This window comes from Thalia democratica, chromosome 3 (genome assembly GCF_965202585.1).
Source record: "Thalia democratica chromosome 3, ktThaDemo2.hap1.1, whole genome shotgun sequence".
In the NCBI taxonomy this organism is placed as follows: domain Eukaryota; kingdom Metazoa; phylum Chordata; class Thaliacea; order Salpida; family Salpidae; genus Thalia; species Thalia democratica.
In genome coordinates this window covers 81171979-81193086 of record NC_139167.1, presented here as the reverse complement: position 1 = coordinate 81193086, position 21108 = coordinate 81171979, and the positions used below count along the sequence as shown (strand labels likewise).

Sequence of the window (21108 nt, the reverse complement as noted above, 5' to 3'; positions counted from 1 at the left end):
ATCAAGTTATCAAACATTCAATAAGGAGTATATTTAAGTAATATAATAAGATTGATAAAACAATTGATAAAAATACTTAAGATTACAATCCTAGGTCGTTTGTATCGTGGTAGTAGTTGATAGTTAAGTAATTTAACTACTAAGTATAAAATTTATACTTAATTAGACAAATAGTGAGTTCATTAAGACAAAAATCACAATTTAGTTCTTTATTAATAAGTCCTATATTCATGTATAGACTTAAGTATTAAACTGATTAAAACTAACTATTTTAAAATGTCTGACTAAAATTAAAACTGCGGTTTCTAAACATGTTTCAAATTCGAATTTTAGCCCTTGAGTACCTCCAGCCTGCCGACACCTGCTATAGAACATAATGATAAAATGTATAAAAGCTTGATGATAGGTACGTCATAAAGTGATTTAAAAGTACCTATTTTTGGGTTTATTTTTAGTTTAAAGTAAAAAACTGTGTTGAACAATATAAAAACATTTAAAAGATACTGTGAAGCTACTTCAAATGTGTTTTTTAATAATAAAATTTCTGATGATGACATAGATCTTTTATCTTTATGGTAAATTTTTTGTGTCAAATCAAACATTTTCTATTTAACATGAAAAAATTGTTTAAAATTCCAGTTTTTTTATTTCGAAATTAATCAAATTCCAGGTTTCCAAGTTTTTTGGCAACCCTGTATTTAAACATTATCAAATTATACGGAACTAAATTTATTGCATGTCAGACGATTTTTTTCAGATAAACAAAATTGGAAATTATTTATAATAGATAATAAATCAAATTTGTTATCGCTAAACTATGTAGTACAATTTTGTAGTACGAGCAAAATCTAAAAAACTCTGTTCTTTCTACAGATCTTGAGTCATCGTTTTAAAACTTTAAGTAGCTATATGAGTTTGGGTGTCAGAAAAGTTTAATAAAATAAGTATTCAATGAAGATTCATCAGAAATATATGAAATTTATTGTTTTTTCTTAAAAGTTGATATTTTCAACACAAAAAATCTGTTTTTTGTGCATCTTTAATTTTTTTTTTTAAACTAATCATTTCTAATTAACTTAGTGAACTAAAAATAAAATATACAAAACAATATACATATTTAAATTTATCTTTTTATAACCTTTAATTTACAAAAAAAAATACCATTAAACAAACGAATAAACTGAGTTCAATGCATCATTTAATTTTTCATAGACTCAAAAACAATTAAAAAAATTGGTAAAAAACAGTGAATGATTGATTAAAGTAACAGAAAACAAAAAAAAAAATAAACTAAAAAACACAGTAGAAACTTATGACTGAAAAAACAACAAAATAACAAAAACTGCATTTATATACAAAAGTATTTTTTACAATGATGTATCAAAATGGTAATAACAAAACAAAATATTTACACGAAGTAAACTTTACAAATCTTTTTTTATCCCTGAGTAGTTTCAGCGTTATTTTCAGTGTAAGCTCCTGTCGTTTCAGTGTCGTTTTTATCGTATTGACACGCCCAGCATTTTCCCTGCAATTAAAAGTTTTATTTAAAAAAGTTCTGAACTTAATTTGTACTTTAACCTGCAATCAAATCAAAGGTTAAGTAAAATAACTTATTCAATGTAAATAAACAACTTCGATAATTTATCTATTTTACATTTGAAAACAATTATTACATTACTTTTTATACTTTTCTAAATTAAAAACGTTTTTTAAACAACAAAAATTAATGACAGTATTACAATACCCACTAAAACTACTTATGCATTAATACAGATACAGAGGTACAAGTTCCCCATTTGACGAAAAAACACAATTTTTTGGAGGTTCATGAGCATGAATGGTTTTTTCGAAGGAGTTATATGTTAAGCTTGATGACATTGATAAACTTTATAAAAAGTAAATTTAATTTTCACACTCGAGCTGTTCTTAAAATATCTTTACAAATTTTATAAACACTGACAACAACTCTTTGGAACGTCAGTTGACAAAGCCACTATATTTTTAACATTACTTTAAGTCTTTAGATAAGAGAAATTAAACAGTCCAGGGACGTAGCTAGCTCAAAAAAGTTACGAATCTGCAAAAAAAAAACCTGAAATGACGCATGATAACGTCCTAGCGGATAATCAGCAATTTAAACTACCTCTAATGTTATTGAATGTAATATGTAAATATGCAGTTATGTTAATACTTTAAAAATGGAGTGTTGAAGTATGAGTGATAACTGTATACAAGGCAATTTATTTTGCTCCACACCCCCTATGACTCATATGTGTTGCCACTTGTATAAACCCATAAAACTTTCATTTAAAGTAAGTGTAAATAATAACAATTTAACTCAAAAAAATTATATTGTTTACAAAATCAAACATTTAAGGTAGTCAATAGAAACAACATTAAATTATACAAACTTTTGTTACATAAAATTGTATGATTTAGATTTTTGAAGTAAAAGCTACAGCCTCGATTGAAATAAATTTTGCAATACAGCTTTTTGACAAGTTAAATCTTTAACGCGCTAAATTTATAAAATTTGGATGTACTTAATACGCTTAATTTTTACGACACTTAGAATACTAAAGAGTACATATATGTAAAAATTATCTCTCAGGAGTGCATCACTAAGTAGAAATGAATACTGAGAGCTAAGGAAGCAGAGTCTTTTCAAGCTGAAATAAAAGCAAGTTTTTTCGCACATAAGTAAACGTTTCTGCAGAAACGTACCAAGCTACGTGCCTGAACCAGTCCAATACTAATAAATTATCCTGAATGTTATTTTAACTAAGTAGCCTTAAATCATTAAAAGAAACAAATTTAGGACTAATGTTCAGCTATGGGTTAATTTTTCTGTTGAAAGATCTTTTTTTTTGGTAAGATAGATTAGTGGTAATAACCAACAATCAAAATTGAATACCTTTTTTTTATAATATATGTTAGAAAAGCGGGTATAATTGTGGTAAATATTCTAACTTAATGGAAAAATTTTAAATTTTTATTTAAAAACAATAAACAAATTTTTTTTGTAACTATATGACTTACAAAAATCAAAAACTCAAACAACAAACTTGCAATTCAGTCAAGCAAGTTTTTTTTTCATTAAAATCAATAAACGAATTTTTTTTGTAACTACTATAACTTATATAACAGCAATATGTGTATATATATTCATAAAAGTTAAAAATTCAAACAACAAACTTGCAATTCAGTCCAACAAACGGCGCAGTAGGGCAAGTTGCACCCGAAGTTGTCTTGTGTGGGTTGGCAAAACACTAGAGGGAGGTCTTCGCTGTTGGTTTCGTCGCATATTATGCACTTGTGATCGGCAATCTTGAAAAAATCGAACAACTTTATCAGCAACTTGTTGTTTTCATACTTCTCTCGCAAATGCAGGCCGTACGAGTACTTTTGCTGTTTGGATTTTTAATTTTGAATACTGCTGTTATTTTTATATAGCTTATTGTATTTATACTTTAAACGTTAATATTAATTGATTAACAAGCATCGAGTAAATAATCTTGACGCCCTTTTTAAAGTATTTACATAATTGAAATTATTTTTACACAAAAAACATTACTTTCGAGATAAGAAATTATTCTATTATATCAACACTAAAAAGTAAGAAACTTAATAACAAAGTTCGAGGTAATAATCAACAGCAAGCTGCCTTAACATTCGAAAATAAAAATCATTATCAAAATAATTAGAATTTATACAACCTAGCTAGAGACTTGATGTATAGAAAATGTAGTGTACACTGAAAGTAAGCCTTATTGCATTTCCAATTTTCATTTGGTACTATGTTTTAACATAGTTTTATGGCATTTTTTTATATGAGAAATAAGCATGTTACAAAACAACATGTTGAAATATATTTCATAACTATTTTATCTGAACAAATCGAGAGAATGTAACAAAAGAAAATCACTCTCTCATTTTTTCAGTACTTTTCCACTCATAAAATCATACAAAAAAGCGATCCTAAAATATTCTTGTTGCTTTAAAAACAAAATTATTTTAGAAATGCACTATATGTTTTACACTCTGAAAGGAAGTCCATATATTTCTAAAAAATGAATAAAAGTTGTAAAATCAAAAAATTACATTGGTCATAATATCACAAAAATTCCAATCACCAAGCAAAAAAATGTAATTTTTCGGGATTTTCTCATATTTTTCCAAATTTTCTAGCGATTTATAGGGAAGTGGGAACCCTGAATGTTACATATATTCTATCATAAAAATACTACTGAACATGAAAGTTGTTTAAAATCAGGTTTTTTTAGTGATTTTTGTTCAAAATTCCAGGTTTTTTCAAGTAAAATGGCAACCCTGTAAATACTACTTTCGAGATAAAAAACTATTCTATAAAATCAATACTAAAAAGGTAATAAACTTAAAAACAAACTTCCAGGTAAAAATCAACGGCAATCGGCCTTAACATTCTAAATTAAAATCATTATTAAAATAGATTGAATTTATATAACCCAGCCTGAGACTTATGAACAGAAGTTGTAAGTGTGTGCAACAGAATTTATAGGGGAGTGGAAACCTTAAATGTTAAGTATACAAATACAATAACAAACTTCGAGGTAGTAGTCAACAGCCAGCTTCTCGATCTGCCTCTTGCTCTCCTCCAACCCGTTCTTCCGCCTCCTGCCCAGCTGCGAGTACAAGTAGATGATCCTCTGCTTCTCGTGCTTGCGGTACACGAAGGCGGCGATGACGTGCCGCAGCCTCAGTATGTACACCTCGAGGAAGAGGGACGCGTACAGGACGGTGTAGCCGGTCGCCACGCGCGCTATCACCTCGTTCGATATCTGCCGCGCCACTGGCAGGCACCCTGTCATGAACATTATGACATATATATATATATATATACATTTTATTAGAAAAATACGATTTAAAAAATACTAGTACATTTTTTCTTAAAGCTAAATGCTTTAATCAAGTGGGCTCTGTAGAAGGTGTTCAAGTTTGAATAATCGCATTATTTTTTATATAAACTTATATATTTATATATATGTATATATATATATATATATATACATATATATAAATATATATATAATATGTGTATCATGGTTTAATTTTAATGCTACTTGAGGCTGTAAATTGTTTTAATAAGTACAATTTACATTTTAATTAAAATTTACAACTTAAGTTAATAAAATTTACCGAAGCTTAGGAAAAACCTAAATATTAAGTTTTAAAATAAATAAATGCTGGAAATGAATAATGTGAGGCAACCTTTTAAAACTTGTTATTGATAAGTAATATGTAGTATTGATATTTTGGTTTAACTTTACTGCTACTTAAGGCAATTTTCTGTAAGTTGGTTTAATAAATGAGTACTTCATATAAAATTAACTTTACCGATACTGGGGAAAAACCTTTGTTGTTAGGTAAAAGTGATAAATGGCAGGCAACCTGTGATGAAGATTATGATATATATATATATATATATATATATATATATATATATTAAAGTATTTTATATTTATGCTCCAAATTTTTGTCGAGCACAGTAGACAAAAACACTTTCTTATATATATATATATATATACTTATATATAAAATAAGGTTATTATTCAAACTTGAACACCTTCTACAGAGCCCACTTGAAGGTAGTTTATTGGAAAAATACGATTTATAAAATTCTAGTACATTATGGTCACTGTAAGTATTTTATGGTCACTTAACTGTGGTTTTTGTTAATTTTAGTTGTTGAATTAGTTAGATGGAACATTAATTTTTGTACCAAACTTTTGTAATTTACAATATTTAATTCTTACTTCATACTGCTTTTTATTTTTTGTAGAACTTTTGCATCTCTGTTTACCAAAGTGCTTTTTATTTTAAATTGAACTAGCTGATGGTTAAAGTATTTAACTTTATGAAACACATGTACTAAAATTTTTGAAATCGTATTTTTCTAATAAACTATATATATACATATATAGAAATAAGTTTATTAACTTAATAAATTAAATCTTTTACACGGAGCCCACCAAAAGGGATTTTTTAATAAAAAGATTTATTTTAAGATGTAAAACTTGAAGAACTTAAGTTTTGTGCACTCATCAACTTCAAAACAAGTTTAAAATAAAGCACAAAACCAAACACACAAATGAAAATTAAAATAATTAAGCATAAAAAGATTATGACGTAATTTTGAAACTATCAAAAATCATGTATAATCATAATCAAAAGAAATATATATATAAGTAATTAATGATAAATTTTAAATTACAACCCTAACGTACTTACAAAAGGTAAACATAAATGTTTTACTTAGGTTTTTTATTTAGTGCTAACAAACAACTGTATGTAAATGGAATTTAGTTCTCATCTAATGAAATAGAACCTTAATTATACATAAATAGTAATGTTAACTCGACTTTAAAAAATTTAATGATATTGTTGTAAGAAAAGAAAAATCTAAAAATCTCTGACTTTACTTACGTCACTGTTAAAAACTTTGATTAGAATGTTTAATTCGTAATAATATATGCTATAGCAAAAAAAAAACTATAAGACAATCTAACTGGGTTTATTAATCAATAACAGTCGTAAGTATTTAAGTAAAAATGCTCAAAAGCCCAAACTAAGGCTAAATAGAATTTTTCTGAAAACTTTACATGTGATAATCTATTAAATGAACATCATGATACAAAAACTCATACTTTAGAAAAAATTAAAATAAACGTAAACTTAATCTTGTTCTACTGACAAACATCAACCTGCATTGTCTTCTGTGATGTTGAGAACAAAATAGTTGTCTTGAAAAGGCGCGAAAGAATTGTTCAGCAGTTTCGCAACCCTGCCACTTCCTTCCACCGTCACTGTGGGAAATTATTTGCAAATTAGTAAAACGATTTTCAAAACTAATGCAGCAAACATGGTAGCCACTTACACAAGAAGGTATTAATAACCGTTTCACAACTTTTTAAATTAAATTAAGTGACAACCATGTATGTACACACTGAACTGTCACTAAGTCAAAAAAAAAATCATTTTAATAAAAAAAGTCAAAAAATCACCAGAACAAATACAAGCAAACTAACTATAAACCAGTATTTTTTTTATTAAAACAAGATTTTAGGTTAAAAGTATTTTGATACTTCTTAATATTTTACAACTGGCTGTGAAAATCTCACAAAATTTTCAACAAAACCAACCGTCAAGCCTGTGCTCTCCGCTTATTTCAGTTTTGACTTCGGCGTGCCTGGACAGCTCGAGAAAAACTCGGTATATTACAATGTCGGCCACGAACAACAACGACACCACAAACGCTTCTATGGTGTACGATACCACCTTCACCAACTGCAAAGTGATAACATCAAGGTTTTCACAAATGATAAGGTCCTTGTTTAGTTGATTGAATACAAGAAAAAAAAACTTAAATACCGACATTATAAGTTGAAAATAAAAACCTTAGCGTGAGATTTGTGAATATTTCAGAAAACTATTTATTTCAATGACAACCTAGTTTAAAACTTAAATTACATTATTATAAATAAATATACAGAACTACTGAACGAAATGTTATAACTATAAACTATAAAAACTAAGTTTAGTTATTTTTGTGGTTCATGATAAGTCAAGTTCAATTTTTTAGCGACATATAAAAGAATATTCGAAACAAATACCATGGCTCTTTTCTCAGTAAAAGTCATTTTAAACTCGAAAGTTGTTGCCAGTTCCATTTTTTCAACTCTTTTGAAAGGAAGCAAATTTCTCTTTCCCTGCAATTATATTTTAAATTATTTCTTTTACGATTAGGTTAAAATTAGTATTAATTATCCTTTTTTACTACTGATAGTAGCCATAGTAGATATGAAATAAACACCCATAGAGAGCTATCAAAACAATTTATGTTTTAAAACACAAACACTGAGTGGATTTTAGCAGAAGAAAGTGTTCAACTCACTTCCAGTCTTCTCTCGGTATCTTTTCTGACAAAATAGGGCGTCACGTAGTAGTTGTCAAAATCTAAATTTTTCTCCCATTTTTGCAAGTACTGCAACGCTCTGAAAGTTCAGCGAAAACATTTTTTTTTACTACAAAACCCAACAAGTCAGCAGGTGCGTGTAAACGGTGCGCGTATCAGGGTTGCCACTCGTTTAAAAAAAAATCCAGGTTTTCAAAATTTTTTCCAGGTTTTTAAAAGTACACATTTTTGGGTGTATTTTTAGTTTTAAGTGAATTTCTATATAAGAAACTGTGTTAAATAGTATAAAAACTCTGATAAGATACTGTAAAGTTACTCTAAATATATTTTTTAATAAAAAAAAACTTTGATGATGACAAAAAAATCTTATTTATATGATAGATTTTTGGTGTCAAAATGAAAATTTACTACTGAAAATGCTAAAATTATGAAATCTTCCAGGTTTTTTAATTAAAATTCCAGGTTTTTCAAGGTTTTTTTCAAAATATCTCATATTCCAGGTTTTTCCAGGTTATTTTTGCCTAAATATTCCAATTCCAAGTTATTCCAGGTAAAAAAGGCAACCCTGGCGTATACAAAATTTAATCCACAACAAACTATTTTTAGATAAACTTTTTTCAACTTTTATAAACTACATCATAACATTATAAATTTTCAAAAGTAAATTCACAAATAAGTTAACAATTAAAAATTTTATGATTTTCGATATTATTTTGATTAAAATTTTGCTAAGAAATTTCCACATAAATACTTCAAGTTTAAAAAGTTTACTAAACATTAGCTCATGTGTCAGAGCGAAACTAAATAAAAACATAAGATTGACATATTTCAAACAATATTTATAAAACACATGTCACATTCTAAAGCTTCATCATTATTAGTTTTTGGTGAAATTTGAAAACTAGTTTACATAACAATATATGGAAGAGATTTCCCTGATTTTATCAGATATTAATGTGAAAACTAACGCGACGATGATGTAGATGAGCAACAAAGCGGTGAGCTTTTCCGCGCAAGACAGCAGAACTTGGAATATTTCGAACATGTAGGAGGAAAATATGGTGATCCTCCTGTTCAGCTCCTCAACCGTCCTCAGCAGCTCCTTCTCCTCATTCTCGTTCACCTGGATTTGAATTTGTTTGTTGGTGTGAGACAAAGTTTTTGTTTTGGGAAATTTAGAATAATTTCTACGACTTTAAAGATTATCGAAAAATAATGTTGGTCACTAATAGAGTAAAATAGCAAAATTCAACATTAGTTTTACTTTTCTAGATTTTGGAAAAATATTCATTTTTACTCAATGACGAATTTAACTTAACCAGCTTTCGCTTAACAGACTAGACAGAACAAACACTTTGAAATTCAACAAAAAAAATAAAAAAAAAAAGTTCATACAGCCCAACTCCGCTCAGGCGATTCGGTTTCGTCTTCCACTTTTCCCTGAATGCTGACCATATTGTACCATTGGCTGTCTATATTTCCAACGTCGATGTCTATCGAGGTGCAAAGACTTCTGACTGCGTATAAAATTTCAATTTCATTGCGTTGTGTTAATTTAAGCGTGATTGCAACAAACGACCAGTGGCCAGTTTCAACCGGCCTAAGCTTGTGAAAAAACTAAACTGAAATGACAAAATTGAAAATCTGAAAAACTCAACTATCGCGAAATAAACCATGTTTTTTACAAGTTGATCTGATTTTATAGAGTCTTTTCTAAGCTTCAAGATGCTTTTTATCGTTTTAAAAAATTCAAATTATTTTTTAAGATATGTCCAGTCAAAGTCGGGCCGCATAATAGGTTCAATATGGTAAGGGAAAACCAAAACAGCGAAAAAGACTATTTTTTTTTAGCAGACCTTCACCAACCGAAGTCAATCGGCGCACACTTCACCTTTCCCAACTCGAAGCCATAACAGAACCACTCCAGGTAAAAAGGGAACTTTTCTATGCACACGTCTCTCACATCCTCATAAATTTTGAAGCAAGACTCCCTCGCCTTATAGAATATTTCTGAAAAAAAATTACAAACCAAAAAAATACAAAACCCCCCCCACTATGCCCTTAAATACTTTATTAAGAATGAAAATTTAAGACGATAATGGGTATAAATATAAACACACGTTTGTAATATGAATACTGATATACAGTAAAATGAGCTATAGTTCAATTATGCTACGCTCTGCAGTGAAACGGTGTAACACAAATAAAATTAAACAAAAAAAATATTCTAAAATGTTCTTATATCAAAAAGTTTGATCCAACTAAATTGAATAAAACAAGTTTAACTTTTGTCCAAATTATCGACAGAAACAATTTCAAGACTTCATATGAAACATGCTGCATAATCATGTAGTCAAGGCGAAAACAATGTTCGACATGAAAAAACTTTTACCTTCACACTTTATTCTGGTCTTTTCTTTCAACTGGGTGCCGACCTTGACGCTAGCTAGTTTTTCCCTGTCGGCTTTGTACACGTCCACTTTTTCATCGTTCGTGGTGGACTCGTCCAGTATGAACTGCATCATTTCTTTGAAATTCTCTTTCAACTGGTTGTACTCATTGTCCTGGTGACTTACGTCCGCCTGTTTAATGTTTCGTTTTTGTTTTTTTTTCACTCTTTTGTGAAAGAGTTAATAAAATATTGCATTTGTTACCTCACTAGACCACAACTGTTTTAAAGTTAGTCTTTAAATACTTACTTCATAAAAAAACTTATCAAGAACTTCTAGTTACTTCTGTAGTAAGTGAAAGCCATAACCGGGGTATATAACGTTTTTTACCCTTTTTTACACTGTTATGTAAACTAACTGTAATTTTTAAGGGCTTGGGGGGTCAAATATTTTATTTTACAAAAGTTAATAATTGCTCTTATTTTAGAGCTTATCGTGTATACTAAACGATACTTTTTATAGAACAAAAAAATAATAATTGACTTTTGTGATACAAGAAGTTTTGTAAAAAAAATTGAATACAACCGTATGAAAGAAAAAAATTCATGGCCAATTTTCTCAAAAATTTAAAAGTTTTACTAAAAATCTATCTGTTCTTTCATTTTTAAGGCAATTTAATTTAAATTTACAAAAAATGTACATTTCTATAATACAAATAACTTGAAGGAGGCAGATTTAAAAAAAAATCCAGAAACAAAAAAATTATAACTAAAATATTTTTTTTTTGTTTATTTGTTAATGTTTTATCTTTTTTTTTTCAAAAAATTAAAATCTGTTTTCTACAGGATGTTTAAAATTTATCAAAGACTACTCTGTAAAACTCAGAAGGAGGAGATAAATTTTATTTTATTATTTGAAACTTTTATTATTGAAATATAATTTTTTTGCCCCTTTAGTTTCTGCTTAAACTTAGATCGCTTATATCTCAAAAGTTTCTTTGAGTTTTTACAAATGGTAAAAAGTAACAAGTAGCTTATTTTATGATGTAAACAACAGGACTAAATTTTTAAAAAGTATTTTAACCACTTATGCCCTTAAGGCCATAGGGGGGGGTCCAACATTTTTTTTTGCAAAAAATAACTTTGGCTTTTATATGAAAGTTTTAAGTATAAACTACAAGCCAGTTTTTATAGAATTCAAAAATATCATTTAACTTTTGAGATATTTAATTTTTTGTAAAAATTTTCCAATATAAACGTATGGACCGCAAATTTTTCGGGGTCAATTTTCTTGGAAATTTTAAAATTCACTAAAAATCTATCTCCTCCTTCATTTTTCAAGCAATCTTCTTCAAATTTTCAGGAAACGTTCATTATAATATAAGGAAAAAACGTTATTTTAGAATTTTAATAATTTATAAAAATAAAAATTTTATCACAAAAATTTTGACTTTGACTGGTCATATCTCAAAAAATAATTTGAATTTTTTAAAACAATAAAAAGCATCTTGAAGCTAAGGAAAAATTCTGTAAAATGAGATCAACTTGTAAAAAACATGGTTTATCCCCCCCTATGGCCTTAACTCAAAGTAGATTTCGCGATATAAGCATCTAAAATTAGATCTCAATAGGTCCTCTAAGGAGGAACATAACAACTAAATGACTATTTTACTTCAAATCAATCTTCTATAACACTTTAGAGCAGTCTGATTTAGAAACTATAAAGTCTATTCTTTAAAAAAAATTAAAAAACTGATAGGGAAACTGCTTTTTAAGTTCTAAATAAACCTTTTTTCCTAAATAATACACAAAAAACAGATTTGCTTTTTCTCCATGCAAAAGTGATGCTGTGCAATAGTATCTTTGTGCAAAAGTGTGACTCCTATCCAAAATATAACATTCCATAAAACTAGAATGAAATTGCAACAAAAATGTAAGAGGAGATAAACTTTAGTAATACTTAGTTAAGAAAACTTTGATAAAATTTTTTCTTAGTTTGTTTAAGAAACTTTTTACAAACTTAATACATTAAGAAAAACTATACAATTATTTTTCTTGTTTAAAAGCATCTCATAGTTTACACTTGAAGCTTTTAAATGAAGCCCAATATTCGTTTTTTTGATTAAAAAAATTTAAACAGTTGAACAATATCATGTTTAGCTTCAAACTTACTAAAACTTAAGTATACCTTTACTAAAAACAAAATACAGCACGCTCCAAGGTCATAAGGGGTCCACTAGAATTTTTTTAAATTATTTTGTTTTACTTTTTCTAATCTCAATTACCAGATACTTTTTAGAGTTTAACAAAATCTATTTTTGTTTTTAATACATTTTGTTGTAGAATTTAACTCAGTATTAATAGAAAGGTATACTAAAAAAGCAAAGTAATATTTATAAAGCAAACAAAAATCTTCCTAGTAAAGCTCTTAAGCAATATTATATAAATTTATCTACTACGTTTTCAATTAATTTTACCAACTTTAACTTAAGAAATACTTACACTTTAATATAAAGTTATTTTTTTTAATATATAAAACTTTTGGAATTTTAGATTTAAAAAGCATTTAGTTATTAAAAAATTAAAGCAGGGTTTCCTAAAGTAGGCCATAAGCAGTAAAGGGGCAAAAGGAAGGCCATGAGGTCATAATTTGAAACTTACACTAGATATTCGATAGTTTTTTGAGAAATCGGTCAGAAGAGGCCATACTGTTTTAATTTCTTCAAAGGGGCCTTTTGAAAAAAAGTTTGGAAACACTGATTTAAAGGATATATTCTTAATTTAAACAATTTCAACAATTATAAAATTGGGACATATGATGAGATAATTAGACTAGAATAAAAGATATAGATTAGGAATAGGTTTTAGAAAGTTAGGGGTTAATAATTTTAACTGAAACATAAAGATTTAGATGTAATGAATATTAATTTGCAAAGTTAGAGATGAAGGTTAGAATTATCCAAGCAATTGTGCAAAAAACTGTTTAAACTTTTTAATTAAATTATACTTGAGGCTATATATGTATTTAAATAAGAAAACCTAAATTGTGTAAATATAAAGACTTTGATTATACTGTTTCTTTGCTTTCACAAAATGTTTTATATGTTATTATGTATGTTTTAGTTATTATTTTTTAATTGCATTGTTATTAGAAGTACTTATATATTGTTAATTACCCTTTGTTTTCTTAGTTGACTTTTATATTGACTACATTTTCACTATATAAGCTAGATTTAAAACTTTATTTTTATTGCTTAGTAAACAACTGATGAGTTAAACATGAAATATATATAGTTAAGAAATTTGAGTCTTTTGTATATTTTTAATAAATGTAAAGCTACTTCAATTTATGAAAAAAATATATACAATTTATTTTCTTTATGATAGATTTTTTTTGTTCTACCAAAGTTTTACTTTAAATGTAAAAATAATTTGAAAAATTTCTTTTAATTAAACACTCAGTAAACTTTAAATATCAGTCAAATAACAAACTAACAGATGCCTTGATGTAACCACCAGTTATCGGAGCGTAAATGAGGTAGAATAATTTTTTGAGCTGGCTAGCGTGCATATTAGCCATGCAAGTCATGCTGGCAATGGACTCCTTCACGTGAGCTATCAGGTTTTCAACTGGACCTGTTATGAATAACTGTCTAAAATCTTCTTATTATAGTAAATGTATGACTTTGCCAGAAACATATAAGACTCAAATAACTAAGCATTGTGAGATAGTTTACAATTAGAAGTTTTCATAATAGTAAGACTAGGTTATAGAGAGGACTCAAACAAATAGTTGTCAAAAACAACACTAAACATTACATTGTATTATCACTTCAAGAACTAATTTCTCATAGTAAGCTAAAATAAAGTATAATATTTACTTTGAACAACAAAGTACAAGTAGCCATAACTTACTTTTGATAAAAAACAAGTGGAAATTTATTCAATAATTAACAACCTGCCAGAACCCAAGTCAGCAGCATTGCCTTGTAAATTCTCCTGCCGACGCCTCCGAACAGAGTTGGGAAGCAGAGGAGGGCTATGCAGCGGGCTCTCATGGATATCATGCAGCTGGTGGTGGACAGGAACAGCACTGTGACGAACGTCAGCCAGTACAGCGGGCTGTCGTGGTCCGAGAACGTTTTGTACAGCACGCACGTGATGTACACTGTAAAATGTTGTTGTTGGTATGTTTTGTATTTATTATTACTTTAAAAAGTGGAAACAACATCTAAAACAATTTAAAGACAAGAGTATCAAAGCTTAAGAGTTCAGTTTTCAGTACTGAGAAGAGCAAAATAAAAAACAAAAAAACTGTTTCACAAGGAATATATTTATTTCTTCCTTTTTTTATCAATTTCACTGAATTTTCACATTTTTATTAAATTTCTTAGAATAAAGTGAAAAAGTCTTTATATTCTTAAAATTGGATTTTTTTAATTTACCCATTTGTTTCAATCTGGCAAATCTTGAATTTAAAATTGTTAAAAGAATAATTTCTAAAATTTTAAATCTCTATTTAAACGCACACTAAAATAGAGATTTAAAATTTTTCTAATTTTCCAAGAAACTTGACGCCATACAATTGTAACAAAAACTTTTGATAAAACTGACTGTATGTCAGAACTTAAATTAATTTTATTTATAAAAAATGGTTAATTTTTTTTTAGCAATTTTATAACAACTGAAAAAAACCCTGATCCCTGTTATAGCCTTAATTGAAACACAAAACAAAAGAAAATTCTTAAAAAAAATCTATGTTATGTTTGTTTAAAAAAATACTTACAGTAAGCAATAGTTGCTCCAAGCATTGCACCACCTACAACCTTCAAGTAAAAGAATTCATGCCATTGACTCCGCTCAAAGTCATAGAGGAAATTGTAAAATCTTTCCTTGAATGTGGGCTTTGTAAACTCAGAATTATCTGAATAGTTTGTATCAGTTACTACAGTAGAATAATACTCAGTTTCTGTGTTGTTAGTAGTTGTTGCTTCCCCATTTTTTGGCATATTTAAGTAAATCTGATAGTAGGTTTGTGTTAATTAAAATATTAAAAATAAGGTGAAAAAGTGTTGATTTTATTTAGAAGTACACATATACAAGGTTTAGTAAACTTGATAAGTTTCTAAACTAAATATTAATTGATATTGAAAACAAATTCAAAAATAGTTTAAAATAAATTTAATATATGTTACTTATTTTTTAAAAATATTTTCAAGGTTTTCAAAAGTACTCATTTTTGTTTTAAGTTAAGTTTAAGGTAAGAAACTGTGTTAAATAGTATAAAAACATTGAAAAGATACTGTAAAGCTACTTTAAATATGTTTTTTGATAAAAAATTTTTAATGATGACAACAATCTTTTTTTATATGATAGATTTTTTGAGTCAAATCAATATTTTACTACCAAACATGTGAAAATTGTTAGAATTCCAGGTTTTTTAGTGGTTTTTGTTCAAAATTCCAGGTTTTTTGAGTTTTCTTTGCCTAAATTGTAAAATTCCAGGTTTCCAGGTAAAAAGGAAATCCTGTATATATTAAACTTATTCAAATTTCAAATAACAGGGATGACAATTAATTTGATGATTGAAAACTATTTAATAAATAAAAAACTAAGGGCAAAGAGAAGATAGGGGCTTTTTTATATGTTGATCTTGTTTTAAAAGATCTGCAACTTAACTAACAGTAACTTTTTACAGATTTATAAAATTCAAATTAGTTTTGAGATATGAGGGGACAGAGTAGGAGAGTCTTGTAGGACACTAAGTAAGGAACCTATTAGAATTCCTAGAAGCTAGGAACCTTGTAGGTGTAGATAAGAAGGAAAATAATACTATTTATCAAAAACTTATTTACTCCGACAGTTTTTTAAGCTTTTTTTTTTTCAAACATTATCAGTTTAATCTTAACTAAATAATAAACAGTCCTTTTGTAGGAAAGTTAAGAATTTTGAGTTTTTTTTTCTTATTATAAAATATAAAGGTATTGATTTTTCTCTTTTTATGACATAGTATTTAGCATTCTTTTTATTGTTACGATTTTTTCTTATGTTACTAATTACAATTCTTTTCTTTTTAATGCAAGGTACATTTCCTAAAAATTTGAGATCAACAGCTTAAAAGTAAAGAGAAGATAGATTTTTTGTGAATTTCGAAAAATTCCAAAAAAAGCAGCCTTCAAGATTTTTGATTTCATATAATTGTATCAGATTTTTTTACAAAAATGTTTTTATCTAAAAAATTAATTGAATATTTTTTGTTCTATAAAAAGTATCTTATAGTATATACTTTAAGCTTTCGAATAAGAGTTGATGTTAATTTTTGTAAAACAATAAAATATTTGGACCTCCCTATACCCTTAATTAAAGAAAGTCTTAGTTCAAACAGCCTTTGTTAGTTCAGTGGTAAATTGTAAAAAACAACTTTAAATCAATTATTCAATAAATAAGTTTGACTTTAACATGGTTTTCATTAGTTGGTAATACAATTAAACTGTATGCAAGAATATACATACATTAAAACTACAAAAAAGATGCTTTTATTTTTTATTAGCACTATTTAAATTGTTGGTATTAATAACTTTTCCACATAGTACAAAATTTTTATACATAATTTATCAGAAATTTTTTATTAGTTGATTGAAACAACTTCCATTTTTTAAATTAAAAATAAACCAATAATTAACAAAGTTTTTAAAATCAATATCATCTATCTTAAGGGCAAAGGGGGGTCCAAGTTAATTTTAATTATTTAAACTTAAATCAGAGAGTTTTATCAAAGCTATTAGAAATTTAACAGAGTTCAAAGTAACTTTTGAGATATAAGCATCATGGTGGGAGAGCTTTATAGGTTCTTGATGGAAGGCTCAAACCAAAAACAAAAAAGTTTTATACTTTAAGTTTATAATGATATACAACTACAGTTTTAACAAATTTTCTTTAAACTTTAGCAGTGGGTCCACTAGTATTTAAATCTTTTAAATGAATTTTTTTTATTTTGAAAAATTATTATTTTATAAAAAAGAAAACTTTCTTTTATTTTTGAAATTCAAACATTGAAAGTCTTTTAAACTGTATAAAAATAGTTTTCTGAAAATTTGAGGTCTCTAGCTCCAAAATGAAGGATTAGATAGATTTTAAGTAAGTTTTTAAATTGTTTGGCATTAAGGGGGGGTAGATTATTTTATTTAAAAGTTAGTTTTATATTTTACATTTAAAACTAAGTTGCTTATTGTTTATTACCGCTTTAAAAACTTAAAGAAACTTTTAAGGTATAAGCAAGTTCCGTCAATATTTTATTTGTTGAAAATATTGGACTAACCCCCCTATAGCCTTAATGCATCATATATAGAGTTGATTTTTTTTTTTGGTCAACCAGTTTTACTTATTGTTTCACAAATTAGCATTCTTTTTTTATTCTACTTTATAATTTAAAAAAAATTCAAAATAACTTAAGTTTAAAGCATGTTGTGTTTATTATACTGATTTAAAATAATAATTTAAATGATAGTAGAAAGGAATTTGTGAAAGTTAAAGTCTTTTACAAGTATGATGTGTTTTAATTAATTGTCAAAAGCTAACAAATTCATCAAAAATAAAAAATATATGAAAAATAAGATTATAAATATTACCATAGCCCTGTTGTGCAAAAATACTTTATGTGTACCAAAACACACACCAATCATATACTTTAACTTTTTTGAGCTAGAATAAACACTCTTAAACAATATAAATTTACAATTTAAAAAGAAAACAGATAATTCAAACTGAATAGAAAACTAAACAGAATAAATGCTCTTAACAAATGAGTAGTTTAGCATGAAAAAATTTATTCAATAAACTTATAATGTTAAATTAGGCATACTAAATTGTTTTAACTTAAAGTATAAAACAAACAGTTTGTTATGATTAGAGCAGGCATATGACAAACATATATCACACTAATTTGGCATACAAACAACTTAGTAAGCAGATTTTAACTTTCATTCAAAAATTATAATTTGACAAATGATTTTAAATAACAGTAAACAGATTGTAACTTTGATTCATGAGTCATATTTTGATATCTTAGCACTATTTCTTATAGTTATATGTTATTTTATTTGAAAAGTAAATATTGGTTTTGAAAATGACCATTTTTTGTTGCAAAAACTATTTTTTAACTTCTAATTTTGAAAAGAGGGTAAAGTAAGTCAACAGTTTTCTACAACTTGAACCTGAAAACTTAAAACAGTTCACCATAAGCAAAATTAAATGCTATTTTCTTATATATAAAAAAAATTAAAAGCAATTTTTTTTAATAAAACTGTTTAAATTTACATTAATAGAAAATAAATACAATAATAAAAAATTATCAACAAAATTACATGTTCAAAAATTGTGTTTGCTGCAGTAATACTGTTTTTGAAAGAAATCGTACGATATATAAACAAATAAGTTTACTTGAACAAAAGCATAAATTCTTAAAAAATGGTGTAACGATTAAATACCTATAAAGAACTCGGTCATCGAGTCAACACTAAAATGAACGCTTAAATTAACTATATTAATCTAAAACAACTTTTAAAGTCAAAAATCAAAACTTAAAAAAAAAAATCACAAAATAAAATCATAAAACACTTAAGAAATAAAAGAGCCTAATGGAGACAATTAATTAACAAAAACAAAACACTATCAACTAAAAATCATAATTTCATTTATGTTTACTTGTAACTATTTTTTTAAATACCTAAAATATAAAATTCAATAATCGAAAGCAAAACTATGCGACCAAATAAAATAACTTAAAACTATACAGATATATTTTTTTTTCGGAATTGAATTTACAACCGTTATTAAGAAAAGAAAAACTAAAATTTATTCTTAGCGAAAAAATTCCTTAATAATAAAAATATAAATTTTGATGACACTAGTATCCCTTACAGATTATAACTTGACTAAAAAATATTTTATTTTAGCTTTTATTCCCAAATATAGATTGAAATATCGAGTTTTTCACGATGTCACAATACTAAAACAAAATATACAGGTCTAGAAGTAAAACATTAAATACATAACACTAGTTTTAATTTTTATGTTTTTTAATAATGTGCAAAAAAAATAATTTCTTTAAACCATCAAGTTTTACATACAATCATTATAACAACCTAAAAGTTAAAGTATCAATTCCAATACTTTATTTTTAAATCAATGTCTTATTCAAAAAAGAGACCAACATTTAAAATATCTAGAAAAATATAATTTACATCTTAGGAGACATTAGGATTAACTTGAATTAAAACTTTTAATAAGGAATGAACTCAAACAAAATATTGTATAGATAAAATTAAAACGAAATTTCACCTTCAATAGTTATCTTTAAGGGAAATTATAAAGTAGTTAACATATAAACGAGGTTAAATGTTTATTTTAATCTAACAACTTCTTTTATAATAAAATATGAAAGATTATCTAATATAAAAGCACATCATATGTGTGCTAAACTCATATTAAACATGCCTATAATGATGTTAAATTAGAAAAAAATCATTGTTTTGATTAAATAATCTGACTATTTAACTTTTTACTATTTTAAAAGAACAAAATATTGAATCAATCATGTGCCCAACTTACCGAAATCGTTAATAAAACAGCTGTAAACTTAAATTGTTATACTCACGAATTCACGATAACTAAATGACTGTTTACAACTTACTAAACAACAACTTATAAATAATTTTTTGTGCTATGAGAATAAGTTTTTAATTTAATAGTTTTAGATAACTTTTCAAATATTTAAAGTGACTAAATAGTAATTTTTTATACAGAAAAGTTTTTTTAAACCATTCGTTTAACTTTAAAAACATCAAGCAAAATTAGACGTTAGTTATTTATTATACATTAAACTACTTTTAACATTTGCAAACAGGTTTGTTGTGTGAAGCTTTTGTACTTTAAAATTTATATTTTTTGTTTATGTGTCAACCAACTGGGTTTAAACCTTGAAAAGTTTAATTTAGAGAGTTTTCAAAATCATCTTCAGACCACTACACCACCTGAAAATTTATTCTTTTTTCATTAATGGTATTTTAATAATTTTATTTAAGTTGTTTTATTTTCGTATATTTGTTGGCCACAAAGCTGGTTCTTGATTTTTTGAAATTTTTAACCCAGAGAGATTTCGAAATCGTCATTAGAACTCCTGGACCATCAGGATAACATTTAATTATAATTTAAAGATATTTTAATTTAATTGTTTAAGTCTAAACATTTTTTGGTTATTACCTAGGATGATGTCGCACAAATATCAAGCTGAAATTATATTTCACCAATATCAATTAAACATATAAGTTTTATTGGTTTATGATAAATAACTTTTATTTATGTATTTATAAAATATAATGTTAAGCCTACAATTATGGTAAAAAACTACATTGAATTAAATATAGTTTCATCTTAATATTGGTGCGACATCATCCTAGGTAATAAGTTAGTTTTTAGTGAAATTTAAATTTTAACAGATAAAGTTACTTGATAGAAATGTTTTTATTATAAATATAATTTTTCTGGTTCTTTTTGTTTTAATTTATCTAAATTTCTGCAGTATACTAAATAAAATTAAATAATGTTTTTCTATTACTATTTATATGTATTTTATTGTTTCAAGCAGAAAAAGCATTTTAACACAGTTTTTGGGTTAAATATTGCGTACTTAACTGGCAGTGCATACGTACGAAATGCATGTTTAAGCGGGAAATTATTAACAAAAAAAAATTGTGAACCCCCTTTG

The 21108-nt window shown here is 26.5% G+C and overlaps 1 protein-coding gene across 1 annotated transcript; it reads right to left on the bottom strand.

The window, feature by feature from the left end:
* Positions 1 to 1438: 1438 nt before the first annotated feature.
* LOC145832610 (protein sneaky-like) lies at positions 1439 to 15352 on the bottom strand. The gene is made up of 14 exons (XM_082939913.1): positions 15130 to 15352; positions 14302 to 14511; positions 13840 to 13979; positions 10347 to 10536; positions 9821 to 9964; positions 9350 to 9471; positions 8923 to 9077; positions 7934 to 8033; positions 7653 to 7748; positions 7182 to 7326; positions 6744 to 6845; positions 4587 to 4843; positions 3199 to 3411; positions 1439 to 1528 (listed from the first exon to the last, which is right to left on the bottom strand). Exons 1-14 carry the CDS (start codon positions 15350 to 15352, stop codon positions 1439 to 1441), a joined length of 2187 nt encoding a protein of 728 aa, XP_082796039.1.
* Positions 15353 to 21108: the final 5756 nt, after the last annotated feature.

What these genes read in the sequence shown, in the direction of transcription:
- LOC145832610 (XM_082939913.1), bottom strand. Translation starts at nt 15,352, where the DNA reads ATGCCAAAAAATGGGGAAGCAACAACTACTAACAACACAGAAACTGAG. An exon ending in ATACCGAGAGAAGACTGGAA is followed by an intron (nt 7,749 to 7,933) that starts GTGAGTTGAACA and finishes ATATAATTGCAG; the next exon opens with GGAAAGAGAAATTTGCTTCC. An exon ending in CGGAGAGCACAGGCTTGACG is followed by an intron (nt 6,846 to 7,181) that starts GTTGGTTTTGTT and finishes AATTTCCCACAG; the next exon opens with TGACGGTGGAAGGAAGTGGC.